The sequence below is a fragment of the Dromiciops gliroides genome, chromosome 2 (genome assembly GCF_019393635.1).
Source record: "Dromiciops gliroides isolate mDroGli1 chromosome 2, mDroGli1.pri, whole genome shotgun sequence".
Classification (NCBI taxonomy): Eukaryota; Metazoa; Chordata; class Mammalia; order Microbiotheria; family Microbiotheriidae; genus Dromiciops; species Dromiciops gliroides.
Window position 1 is genome coordinate 236,699,086 of NC_057862.1, and position 14,134 is coordinate 236,713,219.

Consider the following 14,134-nt stretch of genomic DNA (forward strand, 5'->3'; position numbering starts at 1 on the left):
ACAAAGACAAGAATGTGTGATCAAACATTGAACTTTGCATTTACAATATGTAGGTACTACAGAATCACTGAGTTCTGCAACTGTCAAGGGAAACAGGTTTGGTATGTAAAGCTAGCACACATTAAGGACACACAACATTAAATACAAAAAATAAAATGGAAAAAACAAAAACAAGAGAAAGGGGCCCATGCTGTATAGCCCATGAACCTCATTGGCTTTATAGTGAAAGTTTATTGTTCTTAATCCTAGTACAATCAGCTACCAATTACATACAGTATAAAAAGGAAACAGCCACAAAGCAATGATGATACAGTCTGTGACTTTGTACAGCAGAGGAAATCTTGTTAGATCTCTCCCATGATCCCACCCTGGCTTTAGTAGCTAAGCTATCAATCCCTCCCTTCCCAAAACAGTTAAAAAGAAAACTCGCATCTTGCTCAGGTACAGCAAGATTCTAATACCTCTTGGGGGACACTGGAGATCATCTGCCAATATTTAGAGAAACTTGTAAAAACTAAAGCAGCAGAAACAAAACATAAAACTGAACTTGGAAGCGATGTGACCCCCAAAGGATCTCCATTAGTCCTCGACTTCAGAATGCCTAAAAGCAATCATCCTGCAAAGAAAAGAAAAGGGTGTTATATAGCATAACTTAACAGGAGAAAAAGTATAATCCTGCAAAACTATTGTACAACATCACTATATCCTCCTGAAAAGTCTATAGCAGATCTAAGTTTTCTCGTTGATCAAGTGGGGGTCAGGGGCAGTTATACAAATTTGCTTCCCTTTGTAACCCCATTTATAGACCATTACCCCTCAAAAGTGTGTGATTTATTAGCATCAACAACTATTTCAGAACTTTAAAAGTATGCAGGGAAGATAAGTTCTCTTAGGAAAAGATGCAATCATTTTTTTAGGCAGAAACAACTACTTTACAGACTGTTTAGAAAAGTTACACTCTTACCTTAACAGGCAAAAAAGGACTCCATTCAATAACTAAGTCTCAAATATATTTGGTTCGATTGAGGGCTCTTTCAGCAAGGTGACCACTTTCATCTGTGATCTTCTCCCAGTCAGTTTGTCCAACCACAAAACCTATGGCCCTTTTCCTATCTGCATCTTTCTTTTCTTCCAAGTCTGCCCATCTTACCTACAAAGAACAAAGCATTAGGCTGGGCCTTTGGAGAAGAAACATGCAAGAACATAATGAGTCTCCTCCCTTAACAGCCCATGGTATGTGGAAATGAATTTAAAATCAATGATTTTTAACAATGAAGCCTATTTAAAAATAAATGAAATAATCCAAGGAAAAAATGGTAGTTTTTCTCCTTGAGTCACAGGAGAGAAAATTCTTGAAATACTTTTAAGACAGTAACTTTCATTTGGAATAGAGAAAAATGGCCAAATAGAATGGTAAAGTGCTTTCTATCCTAATTCCATGATTAAAGAATAAGGCCATTTGTAAGAAAAGATATGCTAAATAAACCTTGATATAGCCATTGCCATATAAATACAATGTAATGCTTAGTATCATGACTATTCTTCTGAAGTGTTCACATATCTCACTTATCTTGATATATCAGAGACAGAAACAGAGAGTATAGTTACTAGCACACCTATTTAAAGAAAAGGAAAGATCAATCAATCAACAAACATTTAATAAGTGCCTACTATATGCCAGGCACAGTGCTAGGCACTGGAGACACAAAAACAAAAAAGAAAGAGTCCCTGCAAGAGCTTAAATACTATCAGGAGAACAATATATACATACAGAAGTAAATATGAAAATATACATAAAGCAAACACAAGGTCATTGGAGGAGGGGGAGATGGTGCGTTAAAGGCAAATAGCAGAGGATGGACATCAGGTACACCTCATATGAGAGGTGGTCCCTGAGCTAAGCTTTGAAGGAAACTCAGGATTCAAGGGGGCAGAGCAGAGAGAGGACTGCATCCCAGGCCTGTGCAAAAGTACAGAGATGTGTATAAGGAAGAGCAAGCAGGGTGGTTTGATGGGAACACAGGCTATATAAGCAGTAGTTTTGTGGAATAAAACTGGATAGTGAAACTGCAGCCAGATCATTAGGGCTTTAATCATCAAAAAGATGAGTGTGTATTTTATCCCAAAGGCAATAAGGATCTGCCACAGTTTTAAAAGCAGGGCAATATTTCAGTTAGAATGAGACTTTAGGAGCATCACTTTTGTAGCTTGAGTAGAAATGAAATGCAAAAGGAAGATACTTGGGGAAGGGAGACCAATAAGGAGGCTCTGTAACAGACCAAGGTAGAAAATAAATAACGATGAATGTAATTTAGTTAATTAGTGGCAACGTTTGGCCTTGGACACAGGAATCCTACTTCCTCTCCTATGCCAATAATATCTCTAGGAGAGAATCTATCATATTTGGGGATTATGAAGAACATTTGAAAAAAAGCTTCTCCAGGAGTGAAGCTCCTTGGGAGCAGGAACTGTCTCCTTTTTGTCTCTGTATCTTCAGTGCCTATAGTACCACATCAGACAAAGAGGTACCCGTGTTTGTTAAAGTTACTGCTCCAGTATTTCAAAAACATGTAGTTATAATAATACAGTATGTAAACACTGACACGGCTCTTGAAATGAAAGTGAATGTGAAGCAGCTTCTGTCATGCATCAATTTCTACAATACTTGTGGTGTGATAAAGCTATCTATCAGCACACTCATAAAAGAAGGTTGTGAAACAGGAGACCTAAAAGTTATTTCTATTTTGACTTGGGAATTTTTCACATTTTCAGTGAGGTTAACAGCTCTTTTCTGAAGAACAGCTCCCATCCTAATTATCATCTAAAAAAATGACACTGAAATTAGTTTGTTCTCCATGAGCAGTGCTTGATGCAGATACAGGCAAGCAGCCCAGGAACACTCTGAATAGCAAAGAGAAAAACCACAGCAGGAATAAAAAAATCTGCACAGGTAATGGTGCTAATTACTCCTGATTCTCCTTTGAAAAGTTAATTTTTAGAGTGTGGAACATTTTGTTCAGTCTCCTCCACTGGCTTGACTGACAAGCCTAGAGAGAATAATGCTCTTCTCTGTACGTGATGCTAGTAACCTGCATGTACTTTAAATTTATTCCATGGGAGATGTTAGAGTTCTTTTGATCCAGCCTTTTTCATTCAGTTTCCCTTATGATCAGGGACACATCCTATGAGTCAACTGCCTGGAGTTACTAGATATAAATAACTCACCTGTGAATTGAATCCATGGCTTTGCTATCATCAACAGAGCTATCCAGACCTTGAAGCTCACAGGATGACAGTTATAGAGCTAGAAAGTCACATGGGCTGGGGAGGTAGGGGGGAGGGAAACTAGGTGTCACACTGGCCCTGAAGTCAGGAAGACCTGAGTTCAAATCTGGCTACAGACACTTGGGACTTAACCAAGTCCCTTAACCTCTGCTTGCCTCAAAAAAAAAAAAGTCACACTGGAGGATTCAAATCTAGGACCCTTTCCATTGCAATATGCTGCATCCTTTGACTTTCTGGTTTTTTTTTAATCTTAAAATTCTGTTCAAACAAGCAAAACCCTCCATTTGAAAAAGAAGTAGGGAGCATAAAATTATATATCCACTTCTATTTGAAACTATAAATTTTAAAAGGCTGCTTATCTAAGTTTGAGCTAAAAAAAATTAGTTTCTTTACAGAGGAACATGTAGAACAATAAAAAATAAAGATATAATTATTATAAGAAATGTCCTTTGACTAAATAAATATTCATGTCTCTTGGAAATAATTTTACTGAAATTTAAAACAAATTCCAATTTAAGTAAGCATTTTAGATACCACAGGGCTACCTAATTATTTTGTGCCATAATTTCATTATATTAAAAAACAGACTGAAAATGCTAGAAATCATATCCCCAAGATGTAAGACATGATGTTGAAATGCTACTGAAGCACATATTCTCTATAGGCTGGTAACATCAACAGAGCTATCAATCCATCCAGACCTTGAAGCTCACATGATGACAGACATAGAGCTAGAAAGTCACATTGGCTGAGGAGGAAGAGGGGAGGAAAACTAGGTGTCACACTAGCTCTGAAGTCAGGAGGACTGGAGTTCAAATCTGACTACAGCCACCAGTAGGGGAAAGAGAGATGTGATATATGTGTGTATATCTCTGTATGTACACACACACACAAACGTACATGTATATGTGTCTATACATGTATATATGCATGAGCGCATGTTTGTGTGTGTATCCTTCATGCCTTTGCTCCTATAAGTGGATAAGTGGTTTGGACATTAAGTGGTTAGCATGCTTAAGGTTGCAGTGAGAAGCAAAGAAGGAGAATTAAACGGTAATTTTTATTTGGTAGAAAGAATGATGAGGAGCCAAACGGAACTCTTCTTCTTGGTCACATTTGTTCCCTAAGATACAACTATGTGATGATATAAGACACTCCTCTCTCTCTCTCTCATATATATATATGTAGGCATAGCTCAAAAGATTTTCTCATTTCATACACACACACACACACACACACACGGGGGCGGGGGGCATAGCTCAAAAGTTCTCTTTCTCTCATATATAATTATATTATCATGTTATATATCATTATATATGAGAGAAAGACAACTTTTGAGCTATGCCATTCATAACAAAAAAGCATCCAGTCCATCATGGAGAGCAAAAGGTAAAGAAAATATTATTCTTTATCTCCAGATTTGCAAAGCAGTATCACTAAAGGGGTCTCCCCAGTGAATAAGCTTTTCCTAAGGAACTACTTTGATTTACCAATAATTCTACAGTAGAAATCACTATGCAAGAGGACAACAGATCCATGCAATGTCTGATGTAGACCTACCTGGCTGCCAATCCTACTCCCTTCCCCTTTAAGAATCCCTACAAATCTAAAGGAGCAGCATGGGAATGGACAATGGCCTGGAAGTCAACTAAGGCAGGATGAAAACAGTTGTGTTACATTCTTCTTTCCTATGCCATCCACTGCAATGTGTGTGTGTGTGTGTGTGTGTGCGCGCATGCGCGCACGCGTGTGCATGCACACATTTTTATATATTGTATATGATATACACACACATGCACATTTCCCCTCATAGTTTTTGGATGTCAGTAAGTTTTAAAATGTTCCTTTTAATATTCAAGAATTATAAAATAATATCTCATTTAACAAAGGGCTCTCAATGCATAGAATACAAACTGATTTTCCTTTTAAAGCCAATATTTACCACATCTTATACTCTGCCTCTCCATTAATATATAAATTCTAGCTATTTTTCTAAATATGTTGCACCCACCTTCTCTTCCTCATTTTTGACTTCATATCAATAAGCATATTGGCCGGCATGTAGTAAGCGTTTAATAAATGCTTATTGACTTGACTTGAACAGGATACTATCCCACTTCAAGTTATACTCTCGATGCTTTTAGGTAATTTTTGAGTGTTTCCTCTGGCAGTGCTTTAGGTCCCTCCAGTATCTTGAATTCACAGTATGGAAATAAAAGCCTGTGGCTCCACAATAAAACATTCACTGATATGTGTCTAATTCTTTCTACTAAGATAAAGGTGAGTCTTGTAGTGCACAGGAAAAGTAACTGACAAAGTTTCTTACCCTCTTCTTTCCAGGCTCAGAAGCTCGGGTATCATAATCATCAGGAAGCTGAAGATAATCCTCCATTCTACTGGCAATTGCTTCCCAATCCCGCTTCCTCTTAGTGCCAGTCCTCAGGCCATCCAACTTGTCTGAGGGACAAACACAGAGCCCAAGTGTTAAGGGAGACAGAGTGAGTTTGCACAAAGCACATACACAAGGGAAAAGGCTGGAACACACTTTCAGAAGATATCCATATTTCTGAAAGCAGCATCACTTGTAGATCCAAATTGTCTTCTGGGCTGGGATAACATCTGACTCTGAGCAACCTCCATCTTTTATTTGTATTTTGCACTGGTTTGGCAGCCATCATGATGTCAGTTGAATGGCCAGTTCAATGGGTAAATTCAAGCAAAGGAGTGTGACACGTCAAATATCCACAGCATTTCAGCTGTCATGTTCTGCAGGCAAAATCCAATTAATTCAGGGAACTTCCGAGGGTGATCCCTTCTATTTGGTTGTTTAACACAATATTATCACCCCATATTCAATCTGGAGTAATGTTAGTATTGTGTTATACACACAAGAAAATGCACTGCCAAAGATACAGAAAGGTCAACTGGTGTATGAAATTATTTTAGATCAAGTTTCTATAGAGCACAGAATCCTGGGCTTCCAAAGTCAAAATGAAGATTTTTGGTAAAATGGAGGCATTCTCCATGGATTTATGTTCTATAAATACAAGTCATATGAATCACCATCTCTTTCTGTTTCTTAGTCAAGTGCTGTTTGACAAAAGGCTATGCAAAGAAAATGACCAAGTGTTGGGTACACTTTATGGTCATTCAGTCCCAAAGAGGTAGGGCCCATCACTGTGCTGTGGATAAGAAGTTTGTGATTTTAAAATTCTGTATGTTGGCCATAGATAACTTCAAGAACACTACTTGCAGAAAATGTTCATTTTTATTCCTGTTGATTCCGAATGCCATGTGTGGAATCATGTGTTATACTAGGTATATCTGTAGCCACATGTGGCACTGTAATCATGGATCAAAATCTTTCTAAAAGTTACATTACTAATAACACTTCAATAAAAAAACATTATTAAGCTTACACACAGGAGGCTCAAACTACAGAAACATCTAGTCATACATAAACATAAAAATTTATTTTGTCATCAAGCTGTGTAGAACTTAATTCTGAAAGAAAAAAGCGGTCGAGGCCTTCAGAGACAGAAAGAGAATAGATAATTTTATGTTTGTTACAGTAAAGTTTAATACACATAAACTATCTATGAATGCATTACAAGTAGGCTTCAAAAATCAGTAAGATTTTGCATATTTGGCATAACTTTGACCCTCTACAACATAGTATTCTTGAAAAACAAGGCAAAGCAAATATCTGGCCTACAGGATTGCAAACAATTACCGTTTATTCTTTACAAAAAAAGAGAAATTTCTAGCATCTCACTATGGTGAAATCCTGAGTCAGTCAACTGTATTCATGAAGAGTATATCCTTTTAATAACCACAACAATCAACATTGTACCCACAGGGCTGTATGCATGAATTAAAGCAGATCACACAGAACCTCAGAGAAAGAATTCCTTGACTCATGAAGGGACAAGGAATATGTATTACCTTTAAAACACATATATACACACATACAAGCATATATTCACACACCCATGCACCAATAAAGTTCTTTTCAGTACAACAATATACAGTATTACCAGAAGGGTAGGACTGCCCCAACACAGAATACAGTATTAAGAGAAAACCTCAAAGGACTTTAAGACTTGAAAAGCGATCAGTTTTGATATGAACATATTCAAATCCCAATTCCAAGTATCATGGCTACAAAATAGCATAGAAGGGCACAAATAGGAGAACTTTTCCAACTGGGCTATCTGACGGGAGTTGTAGATTGAAAGTTTGAAATTTGCAACATGGACAAAAGAACAAGCCTTATTTTCAGTCGGAGCACTCAGGAATGGAATGTTTAACTGAAAACTGTTATTACTTCACAAAGTGTCGAAAAGTTTCCTTCTTATGTCTGAAGAAAAAAAATCATACCCCTTCAAAAGACATCCTAGAAACCCAAAACACACAGATGTGTGGCATGAGATGAGTAAAGGAGAAACCTGGCATGGCAATCATAGATTTATAAGATGGAGGCATACTTGACATAATGGCTTTAGGAAGTTAGAGTTTCAAAGTGGCAGGAAGATGAAGTTGTAAACATGTATCTAAGCAGAATGTAGACTCATACTGTATCTTCAAAAGAAGTTACAATATGTAATGAAAGAGAAAAATTCTCTTCGAATTAAAACTGTGTTTTCTAAAAGCAAATGGCATTTCTAAAGAATCTGTTGCATGTGAACAAAGAGCAATTATAAGTCTGGAATGTAAGAATAACATTCTAAATTGAGATGTGGTCTGATTCTCTCTGGAGCATAGAAAGTCAATACACAACAAGCTATCAGTGCAGGCAAACAGCATCAAGGCAAAAAAAGGTAACATTGTTAGAAGTCCAAAACCTGAAACAGAATATTGGCCGATCGGCAAAAAATACTTTGGTTCTCATATCTGATGAGAGTTTACAATTATGGTATTATACCCAGTGAAGCAAGCCTGCATGCCAAATTTGTACAAAATCTGGCCTGGTGTCTAAAGCTCTAACATGAAGCAAGATACTCAAGTCACCATGCTGTGTAGGAGCAAGGGCAATATCCCCAACAGTTCCAAAACACATCTGAGTACATACAGCCTGCTTTAAATTATGCTAAAATTATATCATTGCGAATAGAATCTAGGTATAGTTTAAAACTTATCAAAAACTTTTAAAAGGGTATAACTTAGTATGTACCTCAGGGGTTCTCAGACATTTTTTTTGCTCATATCATAGTATTATTCTTTGCTTTGAGAGAGTAGGAGACTCACACATGTGATCGCCAGTGTAAGTTCCATATAATTCATGGGAAACTCATGTACGCAAATGCCCATGAGTTCCACATGCACTTGCAAATACAAGTGTAATCCACAGTACTCTTGGCCAAATTTCACGCCTGCCCTTTGAGAACCACTGGGGAACTTAAATGAGTGCAGGCTGAGAAGTTCACCAAGACACTTAACCAGTTGCTTAAAAGCTTTTGGTTTAAAGACAGTATTTTTAGCCAGTGACTTATTTGTAAGTGAAGAACCATTGGTCTGGGCTCAGTTCTGTTATCCTGTGATGCTGGTAAAATCTGCCATCAGGAAAAGTGGGTGGAGTGATATCTATGTCTATCCAACTCACAAGGGTGCTTCAAGAATACTTTAGAGGATGTCGGCAGAACACTCAGAAACAGAAGCTGTTTCCTAGTTAATCAGTTATGTGTACTTAAGTTAAACACCTACTACAGGGATGTTACTACAGTTCAAGTAAATTATAGCAGGAAGGTAAGTGAAACATGTGCTCTCTTGTAGACAAAGCCTCACCACTTAGGAAGTAAAATTTCATTTCCTAAGCAGGCTATTTGGCTCCTTGGACAAGATTCAAAGACATAAGCAATTCCAAGACTGCACATATTGAATTTGCCTCCATAACTGGACTATCTCCCAAAATAACAGGTGGACTGAGATGAACTTGTTAAGTGGTGAAGAATATCATTATCATTCCAGTTTAAAACAATAAAAACTAATTGCCAAACACTGTTAGTACTGATTTTCCAAATTTGTAGTCAGTTCTTCAAGAGACTTTAACAAAAAAATTTCATTTCTGAGGATCACATCTAAAAAGTCTGCCCTTAACATCCACTGAATATATATATCTATATCGATATCTATATTATCTATAAATGTGCTTTCTGATAAAACAATGGTAGATAGCCCAGAATTTTTCCAGGAGTTACTTCCAAGTTCAATATAGAACTGCTTGGAAATATGCCATGACTATACTTCATTTTCTCACATGTTTTAGAAATTAGAAAGGAACAGACTGACTTGCAGAATTTTATCCTGGATCATAAAACTTAGATCACATACAGCTTTTTTAGGCATATGTTTAACTGATATTTACCATGTTTTTTTCATATTCTTTTACCTAAGTTTACTTTTCTCTCCCTGTCTTCACAGAAAAAGAGTCAATTGTTAAAGAAAGGGAGAGAAGTCCACAAAACAGCCAAATAATATAGGGTATGAAACTTTATTTCAGTTTAAGGTAACTTTTAGGTGAAGAATAGGTTAAAATGTGTTAAAGAAACATGTACCCATGTATCTAACCATTCTTTTAAGTATGTATTGACTTTAAAGACAATTGCAGCTGTTTGAAAATTAAAGGAGATAGGTGGGGTTCCATTATGACTTCCCATGCACAGAAAGTACAAGATTATGCCAACGACTACTATATTTTTTCGAGCCACATATACCATGTGGTTCCAGAGAATTTTTCAAGTAAATTACAACAAAGCACCTAGCCTGGTATAATAGCACTTAGAGAGTTCATGAAAGTCTACTTTGATTACGCAATTACAGTTCATCATTCTCTTCAAGTGTTTAATATGCTAACAGATGTGTCAGGCAAAATGAAAAGCATTTTCTAGGCAAGTTCTTGTAACATGTACCATTCTGATCCAAGCAATCAACACAAGGTTTTGAGCAACCTGAATAGTATTCAAGTAGTTAAGACAGTTCAAGGAGTTTTAAACATTCAGCTATTACCTTCCCATTGAATCCACAGTAATAAAGAATATGAGAAAAGCAGAGACAAGAATTCTGTACGTTAATTCTTATACGCTAATATAGGATGTATCATATTCTCTTGTATTTTCACAAAATGTGGCTTTTTTTCAAAAAGAATTTGTAAAAGTCAACCCCAAATATCAAAACACTTCTTTGAGATGGCAATTAAAGGAGTAAAAGTTCCACTGCATCCATTATTACATCTCTCCCCAGAACCTTGCAGTAAACTACACCCAATTGTGATTTTTGACAGTCATTTCAGGCAGTTGTCTCCTTCCATTTTCAGGGGAGTCTCTCCTTTAAGGAGGGCTCATTCTTCTGAGGACTTCAACTTCATAACTGCCCTTTCATTTTACTTTAAGTAAGAACAAGGGTTAAGGTACTCGGCAATGAAGTCTATGGTTAGACAGTGATCACATTACACTTTAAAAAACAGATAGCCCGTCGGTACCAGTATTATTTATATAAAAAGGTATATAAAAGAGTCAATTTGTGAATTGGCAACATACTAAATTTACTTCGTATTTTTTCTCTTTAGTCTAACACGTAAGTGGCATTGAAACTATTTCATCTATGACACTTCATATCATTTTCGTGCATCGAACGGCTAAGTTGCCGGCTACCAAGAAGACGTAATGGAAGATGTAGTATGTGTGGCAGTTTCATTGAGTAGAGACTCAGGGAAACCTACTTTTTAGACAGAAGGTCTATGTAAATTACCACCAGGTATCAGACATATAAAAACAGGAAAAAGGGAATACCCACCTAGCTTTGCCTCAGATGTGTCCATCTCCCATTTGCTTTCGGAATGTAACCCTAAATTGTACACAGATAGAAGCTCGAAGGGGTTAGGAAAGAGACACATACATGCATATCATTTTTGAACTGGAAACAGTATTAAAACTGGGAATAGATTCAAGTTCCACTCATTAGCGATAAACATTGCCTTGGGGTAAGCACTGCCTGAATTATTAGCAGAGGAAACTACTCAGTTAATAATTCCACCAAACCCTACATATTTGGGTTCTCATTGCAGTCACTATAGATGATCATGAAGACGCTGGGGGGGAGGGGGGGGGCAGCGGTAGCACAGACCTAACAAATGTGACCTAGATCACAGGTGTATAGCACATAGAACATGACGCATGGATGCTTTCTATACTGATAATGCTCCAAAGTAACAGGACTTGTAATACATAACAGACTAGGTTATTTCCTTAATACAACTTCAATCCTCAAATTGATTAGGGCATATTTTCCCAAGAGTGTTGTTCAAGGAAGACATGGTTTGCTTCACTGCAGCTTTAAAAACTCAAAAGAAAGGAGAAAACTTAGTATCACTGAACCCAACAGTGAAGTGCAAGCTCATTTTTAAAGACTTGGTCACTTACCAGGTAAATCTAAAGAGGGTTAGATTTTAATGAATCAATACTTCATTGAAGTACTGAATTTTAAAGCATTTCAAAGCATGTTGTATCAGTTTAAAAACTATGCAGTAATGCATGTTTTATTGTGGCCTGCAAATAGCTGGCACTAAAATAAATGCCTGCTGATTTATCAACTGATTAAATTACATTCCCTTTGTGCAAAGGTCAAATATCTCAGTAGATTTAACTTACGAAATATATTTTATATGCAATAAGCAATTATTTTATGAAAGTCTCTATTTCAAAATTTCAAGGTCTCCAGTATATCTACTTAATTATCTTGTTTTCAATTGAGAGATTGTGCTTAGTAAAGCTGATTTTTTTTCATACTTATTGTGACTCCTATTCCCCTTTCTTTGGTGCTCTTTTATGTGTTATCTCCTGACATGTAGACTTTAATCTAATATTGGGATTTATTTTAGAGGATTATTCTTTTTTTCAAAAAGAATGGCATCTCTCATGAATCAATAAGACCTTACTGCCTTTCAATGTTCAAGTTCATACAACCAGGTGAACACAAACTGTAATCAAAATATCTGTGACAGCAGCACTTGGCATCAGAATATATATATACCACAGAACAATCACTTTAGGAATCTTGCAGGTGTTGTACATTTCTTGTCATTAGAAAGTACCAACAGCTCACTTTAATTTTATTAAATGTTATAGTCAGATCATGTTATACTAGATTCTTCACCAAACACATTTTTAAAATGAGAACAGAACCAAGACAAAACTATGCTGCAGTGAATGTACTAAAAAGTGAAAAACTGATCCAGTTGTGCAAATTATACCTTAAAATCAGCTCAAAACCTTAGCATCACCAGAACAATGTATTATATAGACACTGAGCCCACACCTAATAGTTCACTGAGGTGTTAAAGATGACAAAATAGCATCATACTACTAATCGCAGAAAAAAAAGTGATTCTATTAACTTAACCAGTTAGCTTAGATCTTACCCAAATGGAATAATATGGACAGTGTGCAAAATGCCAGGGTATTCTATGTGTTTCATTTATATAATTCAACTTAGTAAGACTCACTCTAACCCTTTGGGGCGCAGGATGATTGGCTATTTTCCACGGATATTTTAATATAGTTAGATTAGGACCTAACAGCAGATCTAGAGCTGCTTCTTCCAATGGTTAACAGAAGTCTTGTAACAGAGCAAATTCGAAGAAAATAAGTATGTACTAATTCCACCTAAGTATTGCTGACACCATTCGGTTCTTTCTTGTAACTCTGATCCTCCCAAGCCTCTCCTTAGGTGGCCCAAGTTGGGGGACAGAAGAAATAATACAACGAGGAACAAACTCTATGGCTTCTCTGTGGTGTCTCTGAAGTGAAGTACTACTACTGTAATGTTTTCCTTTTTTCAGACAGATTGTATTCAAATACAAGTTTCACCTAGACTCTGGGAAGTCAAAAATCTCCTTAAATAAACTGCACCATATCTCTTCCTTGGGGAAGATGTTTTAAAAGTTAAATCTTTATGTACTTTATGTGTGATCATTTCTCAGCACTGACACTACAGATAGAAAATAGATGTTAGCAGTCAATCTTAGCAAAGAGTATGAGCCCTTTACTTGAATTTCCCACCTGCAGTTTAATTTAAATATATCCAAGCACAGTTTACGGAAGAAAAAAATTATATCTTAAAAACAACGCAAAATAAAACGTGCTAAAACTCATATGCCATGAACTTTAGACCTTATTTTTTCATGCACATTCAGAATCTATGAAGTGGTTGCTAGAAGTTGAAACCATCTCTAAAATTCACATAGTTTTCCTCAAGTCTAAATCACACAAGGGCTCCATGGTCTCACCTCCTAAAGTTTGTGTAGGTATACTAAAGACTTAGAGTTTGGGGACTAGAAGCAGGGCTCTGACTTTGCAGATTTTCAACAGAAGTATAAGGTGGGGTTCAAGTGAGCCAAGGAGTTAAATAAACCTCACAATATTCAAAACAATTTTCAAGCCACTGTGGGCTCTTTCACTTGCCAAGCTGTTCTACAGGTCATATTCCTGAATGATAGATTGAGCCAAAAGCACTTACATAATTATGGGGGAAATGAATTGTGTTAGATGCATGGGACTTTTGACTCACTCTATGCAAGCCTAACATGAAGCAAATAATGACAATGACTATATAGACAAGATACATTTTCAAATACCCTTTAATAGGATAGAATTTAGAAGAACAAATCCAGCAGCAAGTGGTAATCGACTGCTACGTCATCCAGTAACAGTTCTTAAGCAAGAGTTGATATAAAACCGATTCTGAAACCTTGTAAGAAGAACAGAGGTGGTAGTTAAGCACCACATGCCTGCTGGAATGTAATTCTACCTTACCTCTTATAACCTTACAAAATTCAAATGTAAAATAAATCCCC

At 36.6% G+C, this 14,134-nt stretch overlaps 1 protein-coding gene across 1 annotated transcript in view; it reads right to left on the reverse strand.

Moving 5' to 3' along the window:
- Positions 1 to 211: 211 nt before the first annotated feature.
- Positions 212 to 14,134, reverse strand: part of YLPM1 (YLP motif containing 1) — a 58,853-nt gene continuing 44,930 nt past the window's right edge. The window contains 5 exon segments of the mRNA XM_043989732.1: positions 212 to 616; positions 965 to 1,150; positions 5,612 to 5,742; positions 11,077 to 11,112; positions 11,115 to 11,127. Coding sequence (XP_043845667.1) covers positions 1,004 to 1,150; positions 5,612 to 5,742; positions 11,077 to 11,112; positions 11,115 to 11,127 — 327 coding nt within the window. The 3' untranslated portion in view covers positions 212 to 616; positions 965 to 1,003.